The sequence below is a fragment of the Pseudopipra pipra genome, chromosome 5, assembly GCF_036250125.1.
Source record: "Pseudopipra pipra isolate bDixPip1 chromosome 5, bDixPip1.hap1, whole genome shotgun sequence".
Lineage (NCBI taxonomy): Eukaryota > Metazoa > Chordata > Aves > Passeriformes > Pipridae > Pseudopipra > Pseudopipra pipra.
Window position 1 is genome coordinate 27,683,834 of NC_087553.1, and position 16,452 is coordinate 27,700,285.

Below are 16,452 nucleotides of genomic sequence, written 5' to 3' on the forward strand. Positions count from 1 at the left end.
TAAAAAAATTCTTTATTAACTGCGGTTGATAGTATTTTAGGGGGTAAGAATCCATAAGAATATTGTAATTATTTAAAGTCCAAAGATTATAGTCCATGAGAGACAAAACTTAAAATCAGAATGAAGAAATTATGTAAACAGATGAAGCAGACATTCCAAAACTTATTAGATATCTGGGGTGCTGTCAGCCTTCAATGCTTCTTGAAAGACTGTGCAGCATTAGGCAAAACCTAGTATGAGACAAATTGGACACACCCCAAGACCTACCCACAATACAGGCAACTTGAGTTGGGGCCATGTGCAATCTGCATACACCCTAATATGACCCTGGAAGGAACCACTGTGTATGGGAGTTACTGTGCAGGTATATGACAAGCATAATGATTCTTTCCTGATATCTCTTGCACTGTGAGATGTGTTAGTAATACTGCTGTGGAACATTTGTGAGCTGAAGTAAATTTTATCACTGGAAATACAGAAATGGAGAGTTAGTATCCTTCCCAATCACATGAATTGTTTTGTTTATTTCTTCTTTGAACAGTGTTTTCACCTTTAGAGAGACAGAATAGGCCAGCTTATAAAGGAACTTTTTTTAATTGAAGTTGTGATTCCACCTGTCTGCCCTGCCCCAATTACATTAGAATCTGTTTTCTGACTTTTCCTGCCTGATGTTTTCCTAAAATACTCAGATTTACCTTTTTTTTTTTTTAAAACACTGATCTTTATTTGTTCTAGGTTGTGTTGTCAAAGTTTGTTAGGCAAATGGGAGATCTACTTCCTTCCACAATTTACATCCCATACTTGAAAATGCTGCGGGGACTGGCTAGTGGGCCTCAGTGTGCTCACTACTGCTTTAGTTTGCTAAAAGTCAATGGCAGTAGTCATGGTAAGAAAAGTGGCACTTCAGCTCTTTCTCAACTCCTGTTCTTTCGAAAAATGCAGAGACTCATTTCAGATGAATTGTGGCTTCATACTTTTAACATTTCGTTGTTAGTACAAAGACGAAATTAGAAGGCTTTACTTGAAAGTGTAATCTGGGAAAAAAAGACCGTTTAGGTGGTTAGATATCTGAACACCTTAGCAAGCAATTCACGTAATAAAACAACGCGTTTTTTAAAAAACACTGTCTTTACACCTTAAGAAATGCAAAATATCAATGTTGCTTATTATAAAACAAAAAATGAGTAATGTCCTAAAGTTAACCATATTTACAAAATATACAATGTAACTTTCCTGAGCTTTTTTTCAGAAGCACTTTGTTCTGTTAGAATTTTTTTGATTTAATAGAATAGCACTTTCTCAAAGTAAGAGGTGCTGGTCAGTCCTGTGCTTTGCATTCATTTTGCATTGGTCAAATTATTAAAAAAACCAACCCTACTTTGAAGATACAAATAATGCTGCAAAGATTCCAGTTCATAAAGCTAAACACTTACTTGTGCTGGTTTTTCGCACCTTTCTATCTCAGTGAAAGAAAGCTTTTACAAACAAAAAATCCCCAAACCTGAGTGACTAATACTGGAAACAATAGCTTTACTTTGAACTTTATTTCTTCCTTTAGAAAAGAAAGTTTTCCTTTTAAATTTAACTACCCTGCTTGTCACCCTGTGAAAGGGTAGAAAGAAAATCTTGTCACCTGTTTGTCATTTTTCTAGCGGAAAACATCCAAGGAGCAGGTGGCAGTCCTGTCTCCTGGGAGCATTTCTTCCACTCTTTGATGCTTTATCATGAGCACTTAAGGAAAGACTTGCCAAGTGCAGACAGTGTCCAGTATCGTCACCTGCCTCTCCGAGGCATCACACAGAAAGAACAGGATGGATTAATTGCGTTTTTACAGCTGACCACTGTTATAGTCAGTTGGGTGAGTAGCCTTTCATTTGGTTTTCGTTGGTAATATTTTTTTTTTCCTTGCAAGTCATCATCATGCAGCTGTGGAGTTCTCCTTGACCAGAAGGATACATAGGGAAAATTTACCTAGCAATTGTTGTCATTTGATTAGTAAACTCCACAAGTATGGGAAGCATCAGGAATAACTGTAGTGACCAAACACACAGTCCAGGTGAAGCAGGAAGAGATGACACCTTTTTCTGCGTTGCTGGTGTTAATAATTTCCTTGTTTTCTTGACACTGGTGGTGATAATGGAGATGTCTTTCAGAAGTGAGTATATTCACAATAAATTACTATGAAGTAGGGAAATTCTTTGCATTTGTTTATGAGTTTGAAAACGCAAAAGTAATAGTTGAATTCAAAAGGAAGTGGTAGAAATTTGGCAAGGAAACTGATTAAGTGTGAAACTTGCATCTGAAGTTATGATTTAAATTGTCCCCAAACCAAGAGTGTAAAATGTGCCATGGATTGACTGGAAGAGGATTTCAGAAGAGTAAAACTGCAGTGCATAATTTTGTATTGTGAATTGTCTGTGTAATTCTGGATAGCGTAGAATTCAGCTCTTCCATACCCACCAGACTTTGGAGCCAAAAAATTCTGTGATATAGTGAGATAGTCTTGGTTTTCCTGACACAAACACAAGACAACACAAGATCAGTGAACCTAATTAGGCTTTTTAAAAATCATCCTTGGTGGTGATGATAAGAGGGTGATCGTGTGTGAGCTGTAATGTCAGCACTGGATAAGTGTGGGGAAAAGGGAACTCTTAAAACTAGTATTTCATGGTATCATCAAACCATAACATGAGATGAAGTAAATTGGTTCTAAGTATGCAGGGAATTACCATTTGACGAGGGTAGGGGCTTGTTCCTGTCCAGTGGTTCATCTTACAGTCTCTAGTGACCTTACGTGAGTGATGATCCTGTTCCTAAAGAAATTAATGTAAGTTCCTAGCTAATGTCCAAATGCAGTTTAAGTTCATAGAAATATATGGAAATAGAAATATAGAGAAAATATATAATAGAAATATTAATAAAAGTCCCTCTACCAGTGCTTGAAGGAACCATCTAGAATGTAAGTACTTAAAGACTGATTCCATGTCTGTGTGTCTATTAAAAAAAAAAGTGAGTTGTTTTAAGAAGCTTATATTATCCACATAATTTTTATGTATGGATAGGCACAATTTTAGTACTCATGAGTCATTATATTGGGCTTTTTGTTTAATTAAAATGGTTGGCTTTGAAATTGTCTGCCATTCTTCTGATGTTTCATGTACCTTTAAGTACAAAGCAGAATCTTTGATACTGAACTGTGAGTTAGAGGTTTTAAGACATGAATAACCTTCAAAGTAATAATCTGCAGTTTTATTTTCTGTTGGACTCCGTAGAGTGAGAATGCTCGCCTGGCTCTTTGTGAGCACCCTCAGTGGACACCAGTAGTGGTCATTCTGGGACTTCTGCAGTGCAGCATTCCTCCTATTTTGAAAGCAGAGCTACTAGAAACCCTTACTGCTTTTGGAAGATCTCCTGAAATAGCTGCTTCACTCTGGCAATCTCTGGAATATACACAGGTATTGTAGGATTTTCAGTGCTTAGAACTATAGCATCCCAGTTTGTTGAAATTGTCAGTAGTGTATTTGAAATCGCATTGCATTTTCTCCTAAATTTTCTTTTGGCCGTTGTAGAATATAATTTTTCTCACCTAGTTAATACTTTGGAATGATTTTGAAAATTACAATATTGCCTTATACCTCAGAGATCTCATTGACTGTTCTCATTTTACATAAGTACAGGTTTCCTAACAGACAGTCCAGTTTGAACTGCAACTGCTGGTTTATTTTTAATTGCTAATAAGAAAGCCTGATAATAACGACATCTCACCACCTTTGCTTCCTAATTTATGATATTCCTTAAAATATACTGTCGTAAGAGATAATGAGGGAAATGTCTTTCCCCTAGCCAATGTAAAACAAAAATCATTAATGTGAAAGTATTTCTGCCCTTTTGTTTTGTGTAACAATAAACATGATGCAGATCTTTGCGGATGTAAAGCTGGAAGCATACAAGTGTAAAACATATAATCCAACCTTTCAGACAGAAAGATCTTGGCTTTTTGTTTTTTAAGAGGATTTAGAAAACCTCTTCTAGAATCTAAAAGGTAATGAGTATCTTTTACTCAACAGAAATGATGGACATGCACTTGAATTATGTAAAATATGTTGTTTGTCTGTTTTCATTTCTCTTTCTGTTTTGAAGATACTACAAACTGTGAGAAGTCCAGGCCAGAGACAAGCAATTGGTATCGAGGTAAGAGTTTCTCTGTAGCTAGGCAGCGTCTCTGATCATCTGCATATGAGCTTGGGAGACACTTGCAGAGGCTGCCTCTGCTGCGAATCCATGGGAAAGTTTCTAATAGGTGCTGCGGTTTCACTGATTTGTAATTTACTTTCAGTCCTGCTTGTAATTTCTGGAAAACTGTACTCATTTTTGCATCTATTGCAACTTAGTAACAACAGCATCTAAACCCTCAAATTCCTCATAAGCACTTCTTAGTGAGATTTTCCTATTTTTCTAAACTGGATGCACTTTTGTTACATCTTGGTGCAGCTCACTTTGCTTCTAATAATAGTGGTAAATAAAAGCAAAGTATGTAAATGTTGAGGCATATCACTAGTAGCTCAGAAATGAATAGAAGTGTATTGCTGAACTGAAATAACAGTACTGATGCTTTGTTACTTTTGCTCTATTTGTGGTGTACTGTAGACAAAAATGCTAAGTCAATTCACTATAAAGTAATTCACAGATGATGCTTTTATGTTATTTGTTCTCACATCTTTCTTCATCCCCCAAAATTGTGATATTTTTTCTCCTTCTGTGTTTACTGTCCTCTGGGGAAGGTCGAATTGAATGAGATTGAGTCCCGATGTGAGGAATATCCTTTAACTCGTGCCTTCTGTCGACTCATCAGCACACTAGTGGAGAGTTCATTCCCAGCTAACTTGGGAGCAGGTCTACGCCCCCCAGGCTTTGATCCCTATCTCCAGTTCCTCAGGGATTCAGTGTTTCTCCGATTCCGCACCAGAGCTTACCGGAGAGCTGCTGAAAAGGTAATTTTTGTTTGTAAATATTTTTTTTTTCTTAGGATCTAGTTAAAATGATTTGGCACTGTTGATGTGGCTTAGATGTTTGAGAAGCTGTGCAGGTTTGATGCAGCAAAAGTAACCTAGAGCACTTCATAGTGTTTTGATTCTGTAAACAGGTGATTTTTCAACTCCTGGGTCATCAGGATATACTTCAAAGGAACCTGTATAAAGTATCCTTTAAAAAAAGTTTATATTGCTAAATTTCAATTTGCTCTACAGGATTCTGCAACTCTACTATTTGGCTAATGACTTCTGAACATTACATGCCCAAATCTGCAAGTCAGATTTGTCCTTTTCTCAGTGTTACTTCAGAAAATGTTTCTGACGTGCTGAACTAAGGAATTTGACTTTGTTTTACAATACTTCTGAATGAAAGCACATGCCAAACTGTATCCTGGAAGCTGGGTATTCATGATCTTTTCTTAGCTGTATACCTAGTAAGGGCTCCTTATTGCTTCTAGTTTTAATATACTAATATGTATATTGTACAATAGAGCCTAAAATAGGTAATCTGTTTCAGTGTTCAGTTTACTTCAAAAAGAAAGCTTGGCCTTTCAGATTATTTGACATGATGACTTTTAAGTGTTGTTGTCATGACTGTCTAATTCTGAAATACTGGCCATACTTCTGATCCAGTACATTACTGCACTGCCTGTTGTATACTTTGTCATCTCTTTCTTGTTGCTGCAGTATCAATCTTATTCTGTGTATGAGTTTCTCTTTGTTTTGTGATTCTCTGCAGTGGGAAGTAGCTGAGGTAGTCCTGGAAGTGTTTTACAAATTGCTACGGGATTATGAACCTCAACTTGAAGACTTTGTGGACCAATATGTGGAGTTACAAGGTTAACTTGTTCATTTGTTCACTGACAAACAGAATTGTAACTTGTTTTGCTCTGTTGCCTCTATCTTAGGATCTTGTTTAATATTGCAAATAAGCTGTTGGAAAGCCAGACCAAGGGTTTAAGATAGAAAGATGTTCAAGAACTGTCCACATACTATCAGGATCTGCGTTCCTGATTCAGTAGGGCTTCATGTACACTGTTTTCTACTTCCCTATCTCTACTAGGAGGATATCTTCTAACTCCTTCTTTTCTGGTTTGGTTGAAAAGCAACATTTGACACTTAAACAACACCTTGGTGTTGGGCTTGTTCCTCTGAATTTCTTTGGTCTGTATCCAAATCACCACTATTCATAGGGTTAATTTAAAAGTGTGGTATTTGCTATATCCTTTAATATTAATATTATTGATATATTAATTACTCAGAGTAGACAGTACAGTATAATTATTACCTGAAGTCATTTAATTCTGAACAACTATTCTTTAAAAGGCCAAAGTAGATGACAGTTGCCTCATTATAGGAAATTTAAGGCTTATTTAGGGACCGGACTTTTTTTCTTAGTACGAAGTTTCCTAGCATGAATTCCATCCTTATGCTGATGGATTTACTTGTAGCAGTACAGAGCTGTGAGAACCGCTTCTAAAGTGAAAACGACTTTAGACATGCTTCTCCAGTGAGCACATCTCAGTCTGAGAGGCCTCTGTGCCTCATACTTTGACAAACAGTACTTAGTAGCATAACTAGCTCAGTAAATTTCTGTTAGCTTGTTCCTGTCCTCAGCTAGTCTTTCATCTTGTACGATTATTTGTGGGTTACACAATATATTGAAGAAGTGGGTTTATCTGCTTTTGACTAGATCCATTTTTTGAATGGATTCAGTATGTGCAGTGATGTGGCATGTTTATTGGCATGTGACAGAGCAGCACAGACACAGAATGAATGGAAGAAGGGGACTGTTTAAGCTGATGCCAAAAGAAACTGTTCTCTCATTCTCACTTGCATATTGAAAAAGGGTCTTAGTGATCTCCTGCTTTTATCCACCATTGTTTACTAGGAGACTAGATAAATCAGAAGAATTAGTCTTGTATTTCATATCATGAAGATCTTTGAGTTTTAGGCTAGTAGTTGCTACAGATGTCCAAGTGTGTGTACACTATGAGCATCAGTGTTTCAGTGGACCTTCTCTTTGCCTGGAAATGCTTTTTCCCTCGTCTTCATGCAGGTTTGGGGGGATGTAAACTTTTTGCTGTTTCTTCTTGGTCTTACAAAACCATTTAATGTAGCTCAGCTCTGGTGTGGTATGCAGTACTAGCACTGATTTGAATCAAAAGTCAGATCTACTTGGGGAAAGTCTTCCTGTTAGATATGGAAAAGTTATGGTAATTGCCATTACAACCCTTCCTAAACTTCTAAAATTACCTCAATGGCTTCTATGTAAGAAAATCTGAAGAATTTGTATGTAGGATGTTTAATCTATTTAGATGTTGCTTACAACCACAGGAGCTATTAGCTTGTGTAGCTTATGCTAGTTTGAGTAATGGAAGGTTTCTGTAATAGAGGTTTGTGTTTGTTTGGGTTTTTTTACCCCTTCTGTCTTTAGGAGAAGAAATAATAGCATATAAACCACCTGGATTCAATTTGATGTATCATCTATTGAATGAGTCCCCAATGCTGGAACTTTGCCTTAGTTTGCTGGAAGAAGGGGTTAAGCAGCTGGATACTTATGCTCCATTTCCTGGTATGTGCCTAGAATTTATTTTTGATGTGAAGTTAAAATGTATAATAAGTAAGATTTAAAGTTGACGTTGCATATCTGTAACTTGATGCTGTTTCTCTTGTATGTAAAAGTTGTGTTTTGGGGGAAATTTTCCTACTAGTAAACAACTGACAAGTTTTTTCTTGTTGTAAGGCTTGATGAATGAGATTTATGAGTGTTGTCTATTTAGCTGCTCCTTTGTATTTCTTATGTTCTTTGTGCACTGCAGGGAAGAAGCATTTAGAGAAAGCTGTACAGTATTGCCTTGCACTTCTAAACTTAACCCTACAGAAGGAGAACATTTTTATGGATCTGTTGCGGGAGAGCCACCTTTCCCTTATTGTCACACCACTGGAGCAGCTGCTTCAAGGAATCAATCCTCGCACTAAAAAGGCAGATCACGTGGTGAATATCGCTAGGTATGTGCAAAGCACTAAGAAGGGAGGAGTTTTGGAGGCACAGGAGGGTTTAGTTCCTGGATCCTTTCATTAGTTTTACTAGCCAATGCTTCTCTTTACACAGAACATTTCATGATTTTTTTTTTTTTTTTGTGGGAGGGAGATGTCTTCACAAGTGGTATGTCTGCAGTTGTCTACTGCAAGACTGGGATCTGTATTTATAGTTTTTCTTTCTGAATTTCCCTCCCTCCACTCCCGCTGTGATTTCCTCCTGGCTGCATTATATTCAGTGATTCCCTTGCATGTAATTTTCATTTTGCCCCAGACCTCGATTGTCATAGAGTGGGAAAGTTAAGCTTCATTTGGTTGCTATTGGCCACATATTTTACAGTATTGTCCGTTAGTTACTGTTTTAAACATGTCAGGCTAGTAATGAAACTTGGTTTCAAATGTGAAACTTGAGGATTTCCAATTCTCATTGGCATCTGTTACTTTTTAATTTTGTAATAACTTTGCAGACAAATCAACAGTTTGATAACTAGTAGTATTGAGTGCATAAAAATGCAGCGATATTCTGACATGGAATGCATTAAAATATTGAATTCTTTCTCTGTATGTGTTTTGCCTTTCATTTATATTCTTTTTTGCCATAACAGTAGTCAACAAATAGTTTTTAAAAAGTATCCCTTTTAAGATCCTTTTAATTTTTTTTATCTTGCCTATTTTCAGTACATGCAGTAGTTGATTTTAGCTAATTTTGGTCTTCAGTGATGCTCATTTCAGTGTGATTTGAAGGTATTTTCTCAATGTTTCTTTTACGAGACTGTGAGCAGTTGTCTTAACTTACCCTGCAGTGTTTAATGTAGATTTTTGTTAAAAAGAATGGTAAAAATTCCAGGAAGGGTTATTACCCCTACTCAGCATATTCCTCTCTCCTGATGGGGAAGTGTTGTTTCACGTACAGTGAAATTTTGTTTGTAGGTTTAGTATTATCTCATGTAATATGATTTGTAAATGTTTTAGTTCTAAATGTTGTTTAATTTCTCATCTTTGCAATACCATCTTGAAATAGTAAAATTCTCAACAATTTCATTACAATAAGCTTGTATTTTTAAAGGTATCTTTACCATGGAAACAGCAACCCTGAACTGGCTTTTGAAAGTGCCAAGATTTTATGCTGTATTTCTGATAATTCCAACATCCAGATAAAGCTAGTTGGTGATTTCACACATGATCAGGTAAGTGTCTTGAATTTCTTTGAACCTGGAAAGAGAAAGTGATGGAGAAGTACTAGTGCTCCATCGTGTTATTTTAAAAGATAAGTTTCTACATCAACGATATTAAAACTGTATTTTGTCTTATATCTACTTACCTCTAAACAGTCTCTTACTGTGGCCCCATGAAAAACAATTATTTCATTAATAGAAAAAAACTAAAATCATGAATGTTTGCAAGAAGGAAAAGGACAATATTCTCTGAGATATGGAAACTATTTTGTAATTTTATGGTCTTCAACCTGTGCGGATAGTTTAGCATATGTAACAACAACAGATTTTTTTTTTTCTGTTTTGTGGCTAATTGCTAACCTATGCTTAGAACAGCTGTGACTCTTAACTCCTGCTTATTAACCAGGTTGTATAATTTTTGTCTAGAACTTCTATCAACTTATATGAAAAGTATTGGTTTTAATACTCTTAAAATTCTCTTTGTTTCCATCTTTCCATTGTCAAAAACAGAGTATTAGCCAGAAGCTGATGGCTGGGTTCGTGGAATGTTTGGATAATGAAGATGCAGAAGAACTAATTAATCCAGATGAAGGTATGTAAAAGGCTTCTTAAAATGGCTTAAACTGTTGTCTTTTGCCTGGAAAGAAATTATTGAAAGAGGTGGAGAAAGTGCTTTTAGGTCAGAAAACACTCCTCCTCTGTTGTTTTCTGTAGAATTGGACCTTTAACAGAATGAAAAGCACCAGTGTCTTTTTAAGATATGTCCACAGTATGACGAGCAAACTACAAACTAAGTCTGTTTTCAGAAGACAAGTATTTAACGTTGTTTTGGATGTATTATTTAGAGCTCTATTAATAGCAATTTGGAATTTTGGTCTTGTATCCCTCTGCACTAATATAAGTTGATCCTTAACATTCTTTTATTATACTTGAAGACTGAGGATTATTCTTTTAAATAGATTTCTTCACTTCAATATTCACCTCATCTGTTTTTTCTTTTTTTTTTCTCCCCTAATCAAGAGCTGGAGCCTGAAAAGAAGCGTGCACAAATCCACCATGAAACAAGGATCCATATTCTGAATCTCCTTATCACTTCTCTTGAGTGTAGTCCTCCCAGCCTAGCTCTGTATCTCTTGGGATACGAACTAAAGAAACCTGTCAGCACCACAAATCTGCAAGATCCAGGTATGAAGAGAAGTTGATGTGACATTTAATTAGTTCTGTTACCAACACTGAGAACATTTATGGGAAAATTCATGGGGAAAAGCAGTTCCTTTTAAATTTAAAAATTAAGACCTTGTTCAAATTTTAAAAAACTAAATTAAGAGATATATTGATACTCAAATGCAGCATTTAAACAACTTCAGGATTTGATCCTTTGGTTAAGTTGGATTTTGGAACAGACTTGAAATTAGAATTGTGGGGGAAAATGATAATTTAGAAATGAAACATTAATTTATTTACTATTTTATGCAGAGTGGTAGTGTCCCCGATATAAAGAAAATTGATTTAAAGATACAAAGAAGAAGAAGTACCTACATATGACAACATGGGAATCTACAAAACAGATTGTCACTTTGAACTAGTTATACTACTTGACTACTGTCTTGTCCCTCCTCAAACTCCCATTTAAAATTAATTACAGGGAAGAAAACCAGTTTTGTTTTTTAATGTTGTAGAATAAAACCTTTTAGAACAGGTGGTTTTTCATTCCACTGCTAGGACTATATTAATATATTTAAATATTCATACTGTATATTTATTTGTATTAATATCTGTATGTGAGAATATGAACTTTGAAGCAACAGGAGTGGCATTTCTAAAGTTTCTTGAATTGATGAGAATAACAGTGTGCTAGTGTGTCTTTTGTTTGCCTCCTCAGTTTCTGACTTGTATTCAGTACAAAACAGACATTGATAAACTTGAGCAAGTCCAGCAGAGTTGGTCAGGGAGTTGGATTACTAAGCCTATGATGAGAAGCTGAGGGAATGGGACTTCTTCAGCTGGAAAAGAGAAGGCTTTGAGGGGACCTAACAGAAGTCTTTGAATGCCTACAAAGACAGTAATTAGAAGATAAACCCAGACTCTTCAGAGGTGTATGTCAGAAAGCTGAGAGGCAGTGGGCATAAATTGAAACAAGAGAGGTTCAAACTGGATATTGGAGAAACTTTTTCTCCAGTAGACAGTGAAGCAGGCTGGCTAGAAGAGGTCATGCAGTCTTCGTGCTTGGAAATTTTCAAGACTCAGCTGTATAAAGCCCTAAACAATTTGATCTGATATCATAACTAAGCAGTAGTTTGGTGTTGAGATGTCCTGGTGTCCCTTCCAGTTTGAAGTATGAGATTCTTTCACAATAGTTTAAAACAATGTTTTATATAAACAAGTTTGAACAAACATTTGATCATTTGATTTTAGGTATTTAGAGAAGAATATTTCTCATTATCTTTAGGTTTGTATTGGAAACTATGGCCCGGCAGGTTTTAATTCTTCATAGTTCTAAATGAAGAGTAGATAGGACCTGGATATTGTGAAATTCAGTAGTTACACAGTACAGGTAACTGACAGTGCACCAACACAATATTACAGGGTATCATATGTTAGGTCAGTGGTGGGGAAATTTGTTGGAAAGGCATGAGAGAGCCTTGCCCCACCTCTTTCAATTAGCTTGTTAATAACATGAAGAAATAATGACCATAAGACATGTGCCTCAAGATAGTAATTTCCTATGAAAGCATCAATTATACATGTTCCAACAGAGAAGATGATTTCTCCTGTAAGAACTGTGATTATTGATGCTTTTACTGCCTCAGGACATCTTTCTGGGTCGATTAAAGAATTAATTGGCTAAAAAAAGAATGCAAAAAGGCAGGATTTTGACTTCAGTATTATAATCTTCTCCCTGTTCCCCTTGGTTGCAGTGTCAGGGGCCTTTACGAGCATTAGTCATATAATGGCTGTAATTATAAAGACAGAAATTTAAAGCTGTTCTTGGAAATTGTCAAATGGGTATTCAGGTAAAGTTTAAATGCAAAAATTCAAATTCATTCACCTACAGGCTAACTATAAATGTTTTCATTAGTTTTTTGCTGAAAAGTGGTTATTTCTTTGATTTTAATTAGTGGAGATAAAACTTTGTGAGATGCTTTTGCTGTAGCTCTGTGGAGCAGTGTAGTGGAGCACAAGGTATCTGAACAATTTAGGTTCCATAATTCTATGCACTAACCTGTATTTGCTGTGGAGGCAAGTAAGATCAAGAATGTTAAGAAGTTATTTTTCTATTTTAAGGTGTCTTGGGTTGCCCACGGACTTGCCTTCATGCTATTTTGAACATACTGGAGAAGGGTACTGAAACAAGGAATGGACCTACAGCAGTTCGGGAATCTCCTCATCTTGCAGAACTCTGTTACCAGGTATTCAGCGTCTGTTCTGTTGGCATATACTGCAAGTAGGCTCTAAATAAAATTAGCTACTTCTTGTTTGGTGAACGCAGATGGTTGATGACTTTGATAATAGTTTTATTTTTAAAATGTATGTGTTAGGTTTTTATAAATGTCGAACTCTTTCTATTCTACCTTTTTCTGTGTGGAAAAAGTAATATCTTGTAGCATCACAGAAATCAAAGAATCTGCGCTCATGTCAGAAACTTGGAATTGGGATATAGTTTTAAAACTAATGTCTAGATATTTTTGGTCAGCCTTTGAATCTGTTGTGACAATATGCCAATTTTTACTTTATTGCATCATGTTGAAGATCCACAGCATCTAGAAAGGGTTTTAAGCATTAATAAAAGCAAAAGGCAATTCTGTAGAAGGGGGGAAAATTTTTTTGCATTTCCTGTCTTGATGAACATGGAGACTGAAAAAGACGCTCATTTTTAAGTGAGCTGAACAAACAGGCTTATCTAGTGTCATGTTATGAACACATAGTCATTGTAATCATCCACATACTGGTAATCCTTTAATGTCATAATTCAATATCTGTTATAAGTAATATGTTCCACTTTGGAGTAAGCTAATGGAAAACTTAGTGTAAATACCGGTAATATTATTTGACCAGTAAAACAGTGTTATGCATCTTTTGATTTGGTCATTGGTTTGTTTTTAAAATAAATTCCATTAATAGGTATGTACTGTTTTTGATTGCCAGGTGATCTATCAGTTGTGTGCATGCTCTGACACTTCAGGTCCAACTATGAGATATCTGAGGACCAGTCAGGATTTCTTATTCACTCAGCTTCAGTATTTGCCATTTTCTATCAAAGGTAACTTTTATGCTAAGATGAGATTGTGCATGCTTAAAATTCAATGCATTCTTTGACTCCCTAGGCATGATAGAAGAAACATAGGTAGCATTATTAAACTGAATTAATTACAGCCTCTGCTAATCTTTTAATTCTGCAAAGACTGAACTCGCCCTACTTAGGAAGTTCAGATTATTAGCACTGAACTTTTCTAAAAGAATTTTAGCTTTGGAATGCATCAAGTCTTCAGAAGCAAATCCTAATCTATGTTGTAATTGTCATTGTAGTTTTTGTTAGATTGTGCTATAGACAAAAAAAAAAAGAAAATTAAGAAAGCTGCAAAGAACTGAGGGAATAAAAGGCTGATGGTCATAACCACCTATATCTTTCCTTCCTTTGAATAAACTACTCTTAAGCTAATAGATGTGTTTTATGTTTCAAATCAGCTCTTCTCTGGTGTCTTAAATTGAATAAATGTACTTATTCACTTTATCAGATGCTTTACCACCAGTCCTTTGTTCAATGATAGTAAACTTAGCATTTAAGTACATGTATGCAGCATATGTAAAGGACTGTAGGTGGTTCTTATATAACTTAGGAATCTAAATTAGGTTAATATAGAATAGCAAGATTCTAGGAGACCCATGTTCAAGTTTTACCAATTGTGGTTAAAACTACAGTTCACTTTGGGTAAATATCCGATTATTTTCACTGAAATTGGAACTAACCCTATTTGCTCATGAAGCACTGCATTCTCCACCATGACTGTTATTAGAACAGGTTGTATCCAGATTTTATGTGTATTTGTATACACTTAATTGCATGTATATGTATGATTTGTTTTCCCAATAACTACATTTTAATTTAATGACTTTTGTCAGATCTCTGTCCTTTTACCTCATAAACAATTGTCCAACTGGTAATAAATTACATCCTCTAAAAGCTTTCTCAAATGAAAAATGCTTTCCTTGGAGTAAGTAATATTATTTATGTTCAATTTTGTAATTGTTGCCTTATCCTCATCCAGAACATGAGATTTCAACACTGAATCAAATGTCTTGGCTAATGAAGACTGCAGCTATAGAAATGCGAGTGACATCGCTGAACCGCCAGCGCTCCCACACACAGAGACTGCTGCATCTCCTGCTTGATGACATGCCTGTGAAACCATACTTGGGTAAGAGGAATTTACTGTGAGGGTAAATAGGCTTGGATAAATGGAAGTATGAGAAACTTTATTTGAATTCTTTTCTTTGTAAGCTTGTGACAGTTTGTTTGCAATATCAGGTGTGGAATTGCCATTGGAGAGATGGGAAGAAAGATGATGGTGGTTGTAGACTCCAAAGTGAATGAAATCATGGCATCTTTTTGTTAATGGTTGCTTTGTCTGTGTTTCATTATTGAAACATCTCAGCGTATACACTGATATAAAAATTAAATGTAGTTTATGAGGTAGGATAGGGGAGTATTGAAAACCAATTAGAATTGTAAGAATTTATTTTGGGGTGCAGTTCAGAGTTGTTACAGTGTAGAGAAAGTGGAGGGTCTTCCTCAGTAAACGGTTCTGGACAAAGTTTCTCACTCTTAATGTCTGTCTGTCACAAGTTTTCAACCCTCTCTCACAGAAGATAGTAGCTACAAGTCGATTTTGCTTTTAACATTGTAACATCACAAAAATGATATTTCATCCCAATGTGATGTAAAATGCAATGTTAAATAAAAAGGCAAGATTTCAGAGTTTCAGAAGAGGGTACAAGTGAATCAAGAAAAGTATAACCAGGTAGCAATAAAACTTTTTATATGAAGAAAATGGAATAACTGGAAGATATCGTATCAGGCCACTGCAGTATGGTGTTTTCCCTTACTTTTATCAGTCTTAACACTCTCTTCATCCTTGTGGAGCCCTGAGTATGGGAAACTATGTTTAAATACCCTATTCATTTTACAGTGTCCATCCAACTGCATTATTCACACTGGAGGGTAGGATTTCTCTTTTGGGCATTTCTAGTACTGTCTGAGCTGTATATAACAGCTTAATATAATATATGATATTGTGTAATTGGATAGCTTCTGTGTGATAAGTATCATTTTCATTCTATTAACATATTTGTATTAGAAGACTTTCATATGAAAGTTTTCTCACTGTCTGCTCTCTCCATCTTTCTCTTTCAGTACTAATAAAGTAGGTTATACTTTTCACTTAGACTTTTTTTTGTAATTTATTTATTATGTTTCATTACCTTCAGCTGATGGTGAAGGAGGGATGGAGGATGAAAGTCGATCAGTCAGTGGATTTCTCCACTTTGACACTGCTTCCAAAGGTAACTATTATGACTGTTGATTATTTACCAGTAAAATTTATCTGATCCTGAACAGGGGGGAGGGCCACCTCCAGAAAGGACACTTTGAAAAATAAAGTAATAGACTTTATAAACAGCAGTAGTACATGAAACAATTTTATGTAGTGTTGGGGGAAAAAAGAGAATTATGGAATCTTGATGTAGATGGTTGGAGTAAGTGAAAAATACTGAGTTGGAAAGGCAGTTAGAAGAGTCCATATGGAAGGATGGAATGGGAGAGTGGCAGTCTGTAAATTTACTGCTAACAGTAGAACAGTGAAACTGTTACTAAGCCTGAACATATTTGTATTTTCATGGCAAAGAATACAAATCCCAAGTAAATGAATAAGTTCAGATTCCTTATGGTTTTTCTAAGTCTCTACAAAAGACTTGCATTGAAAACCAGCATGATGTCATTTATAGAAAAAATTAGAACCTTGTATATTTTAATATTGGATTGCATGCATATATAAAAGGAGAACAATACAATATAAAATGCATTAAGAATTTAAGGCTCTAGAAAATATTTTTAAATGTGTTATATACATTGATAGCACTTTCTGAAGGTTTAATGCTTTCTTTTGAAACTTTACACATCTAGATTTGGATTTACAAAGGTAAGTTAG

General features: G+C 35.5%; 1 protein-coding gene across 2 annotated transcripts in view; it reads left to right on the forward strand.

The window, feature by feature from the left end:
- The window catches only part of NUP205 (nucleoporin 205), a 50,789-nt gene that overhangs the window by 17,361 nt on the left and 16,976 nt on the right, over positions 1 to 16,452 (forward strand). For both annotated transcript variants that reach the window (XM_064655324.1, XM_064655325.1), the window contains exons 11-25: positions 736 to 886; positions 1,653 to 1,858; positions 3,273 to 3,455; positions 4,141 to 4,191; positions 4,782 to 4,991; positions 5,770 to 5,869; positions 7,468 to 7,605; positions 7,853 to 8,042; positions 9,139 to 9,259; positions 9,758 to 9,839; positions 10,268 to 10,432; positions 12,533 to 12,657; positions 13,394 to 13,508; positions 14,515 to 14,664; positions 15,734 to 15,808. In XM_064655324.1, the coding sequence (XP_064511394.1) occupies positions 736 to 886; positions 1,653 to 1,858; positions 3,273 to 3,455; positions 4,141 to 4,191; positions 4,782 to 4,991; positions 5,770 to 5,869; positions 7,468 to 7,605; positions 7,853 to 8,042; positions 9,139 to 9,259; positions 9,758 to 9,839; positions 10,268 to 10,432; positions 12,533 to 12,657; positions 13,394 to 13,508; positions 14,515 to 14,664; positions 15,734 to 15,808 (2,062 nt within the window). The remainder of the gene's footprint in view (positions 1 to 735; positions 887 to 1,652; positions 1,859 to 3,272; positions 3,456 to 4,140; positions 4,192 to 4,781; positions 4,992 to 5,769; positions 5,870 to 7,467; positions 7,606 to 7,852; positions 8,043 to 9,138; positions 9,260 to 9,757; positions 9,840 to 10,267; positions 10,433 to 12,532; positions 12,658 to 13,393; positions 13,509 to 14,514; positions 14,665 to 15,733; positions 15,809 to 16,452) is intronic.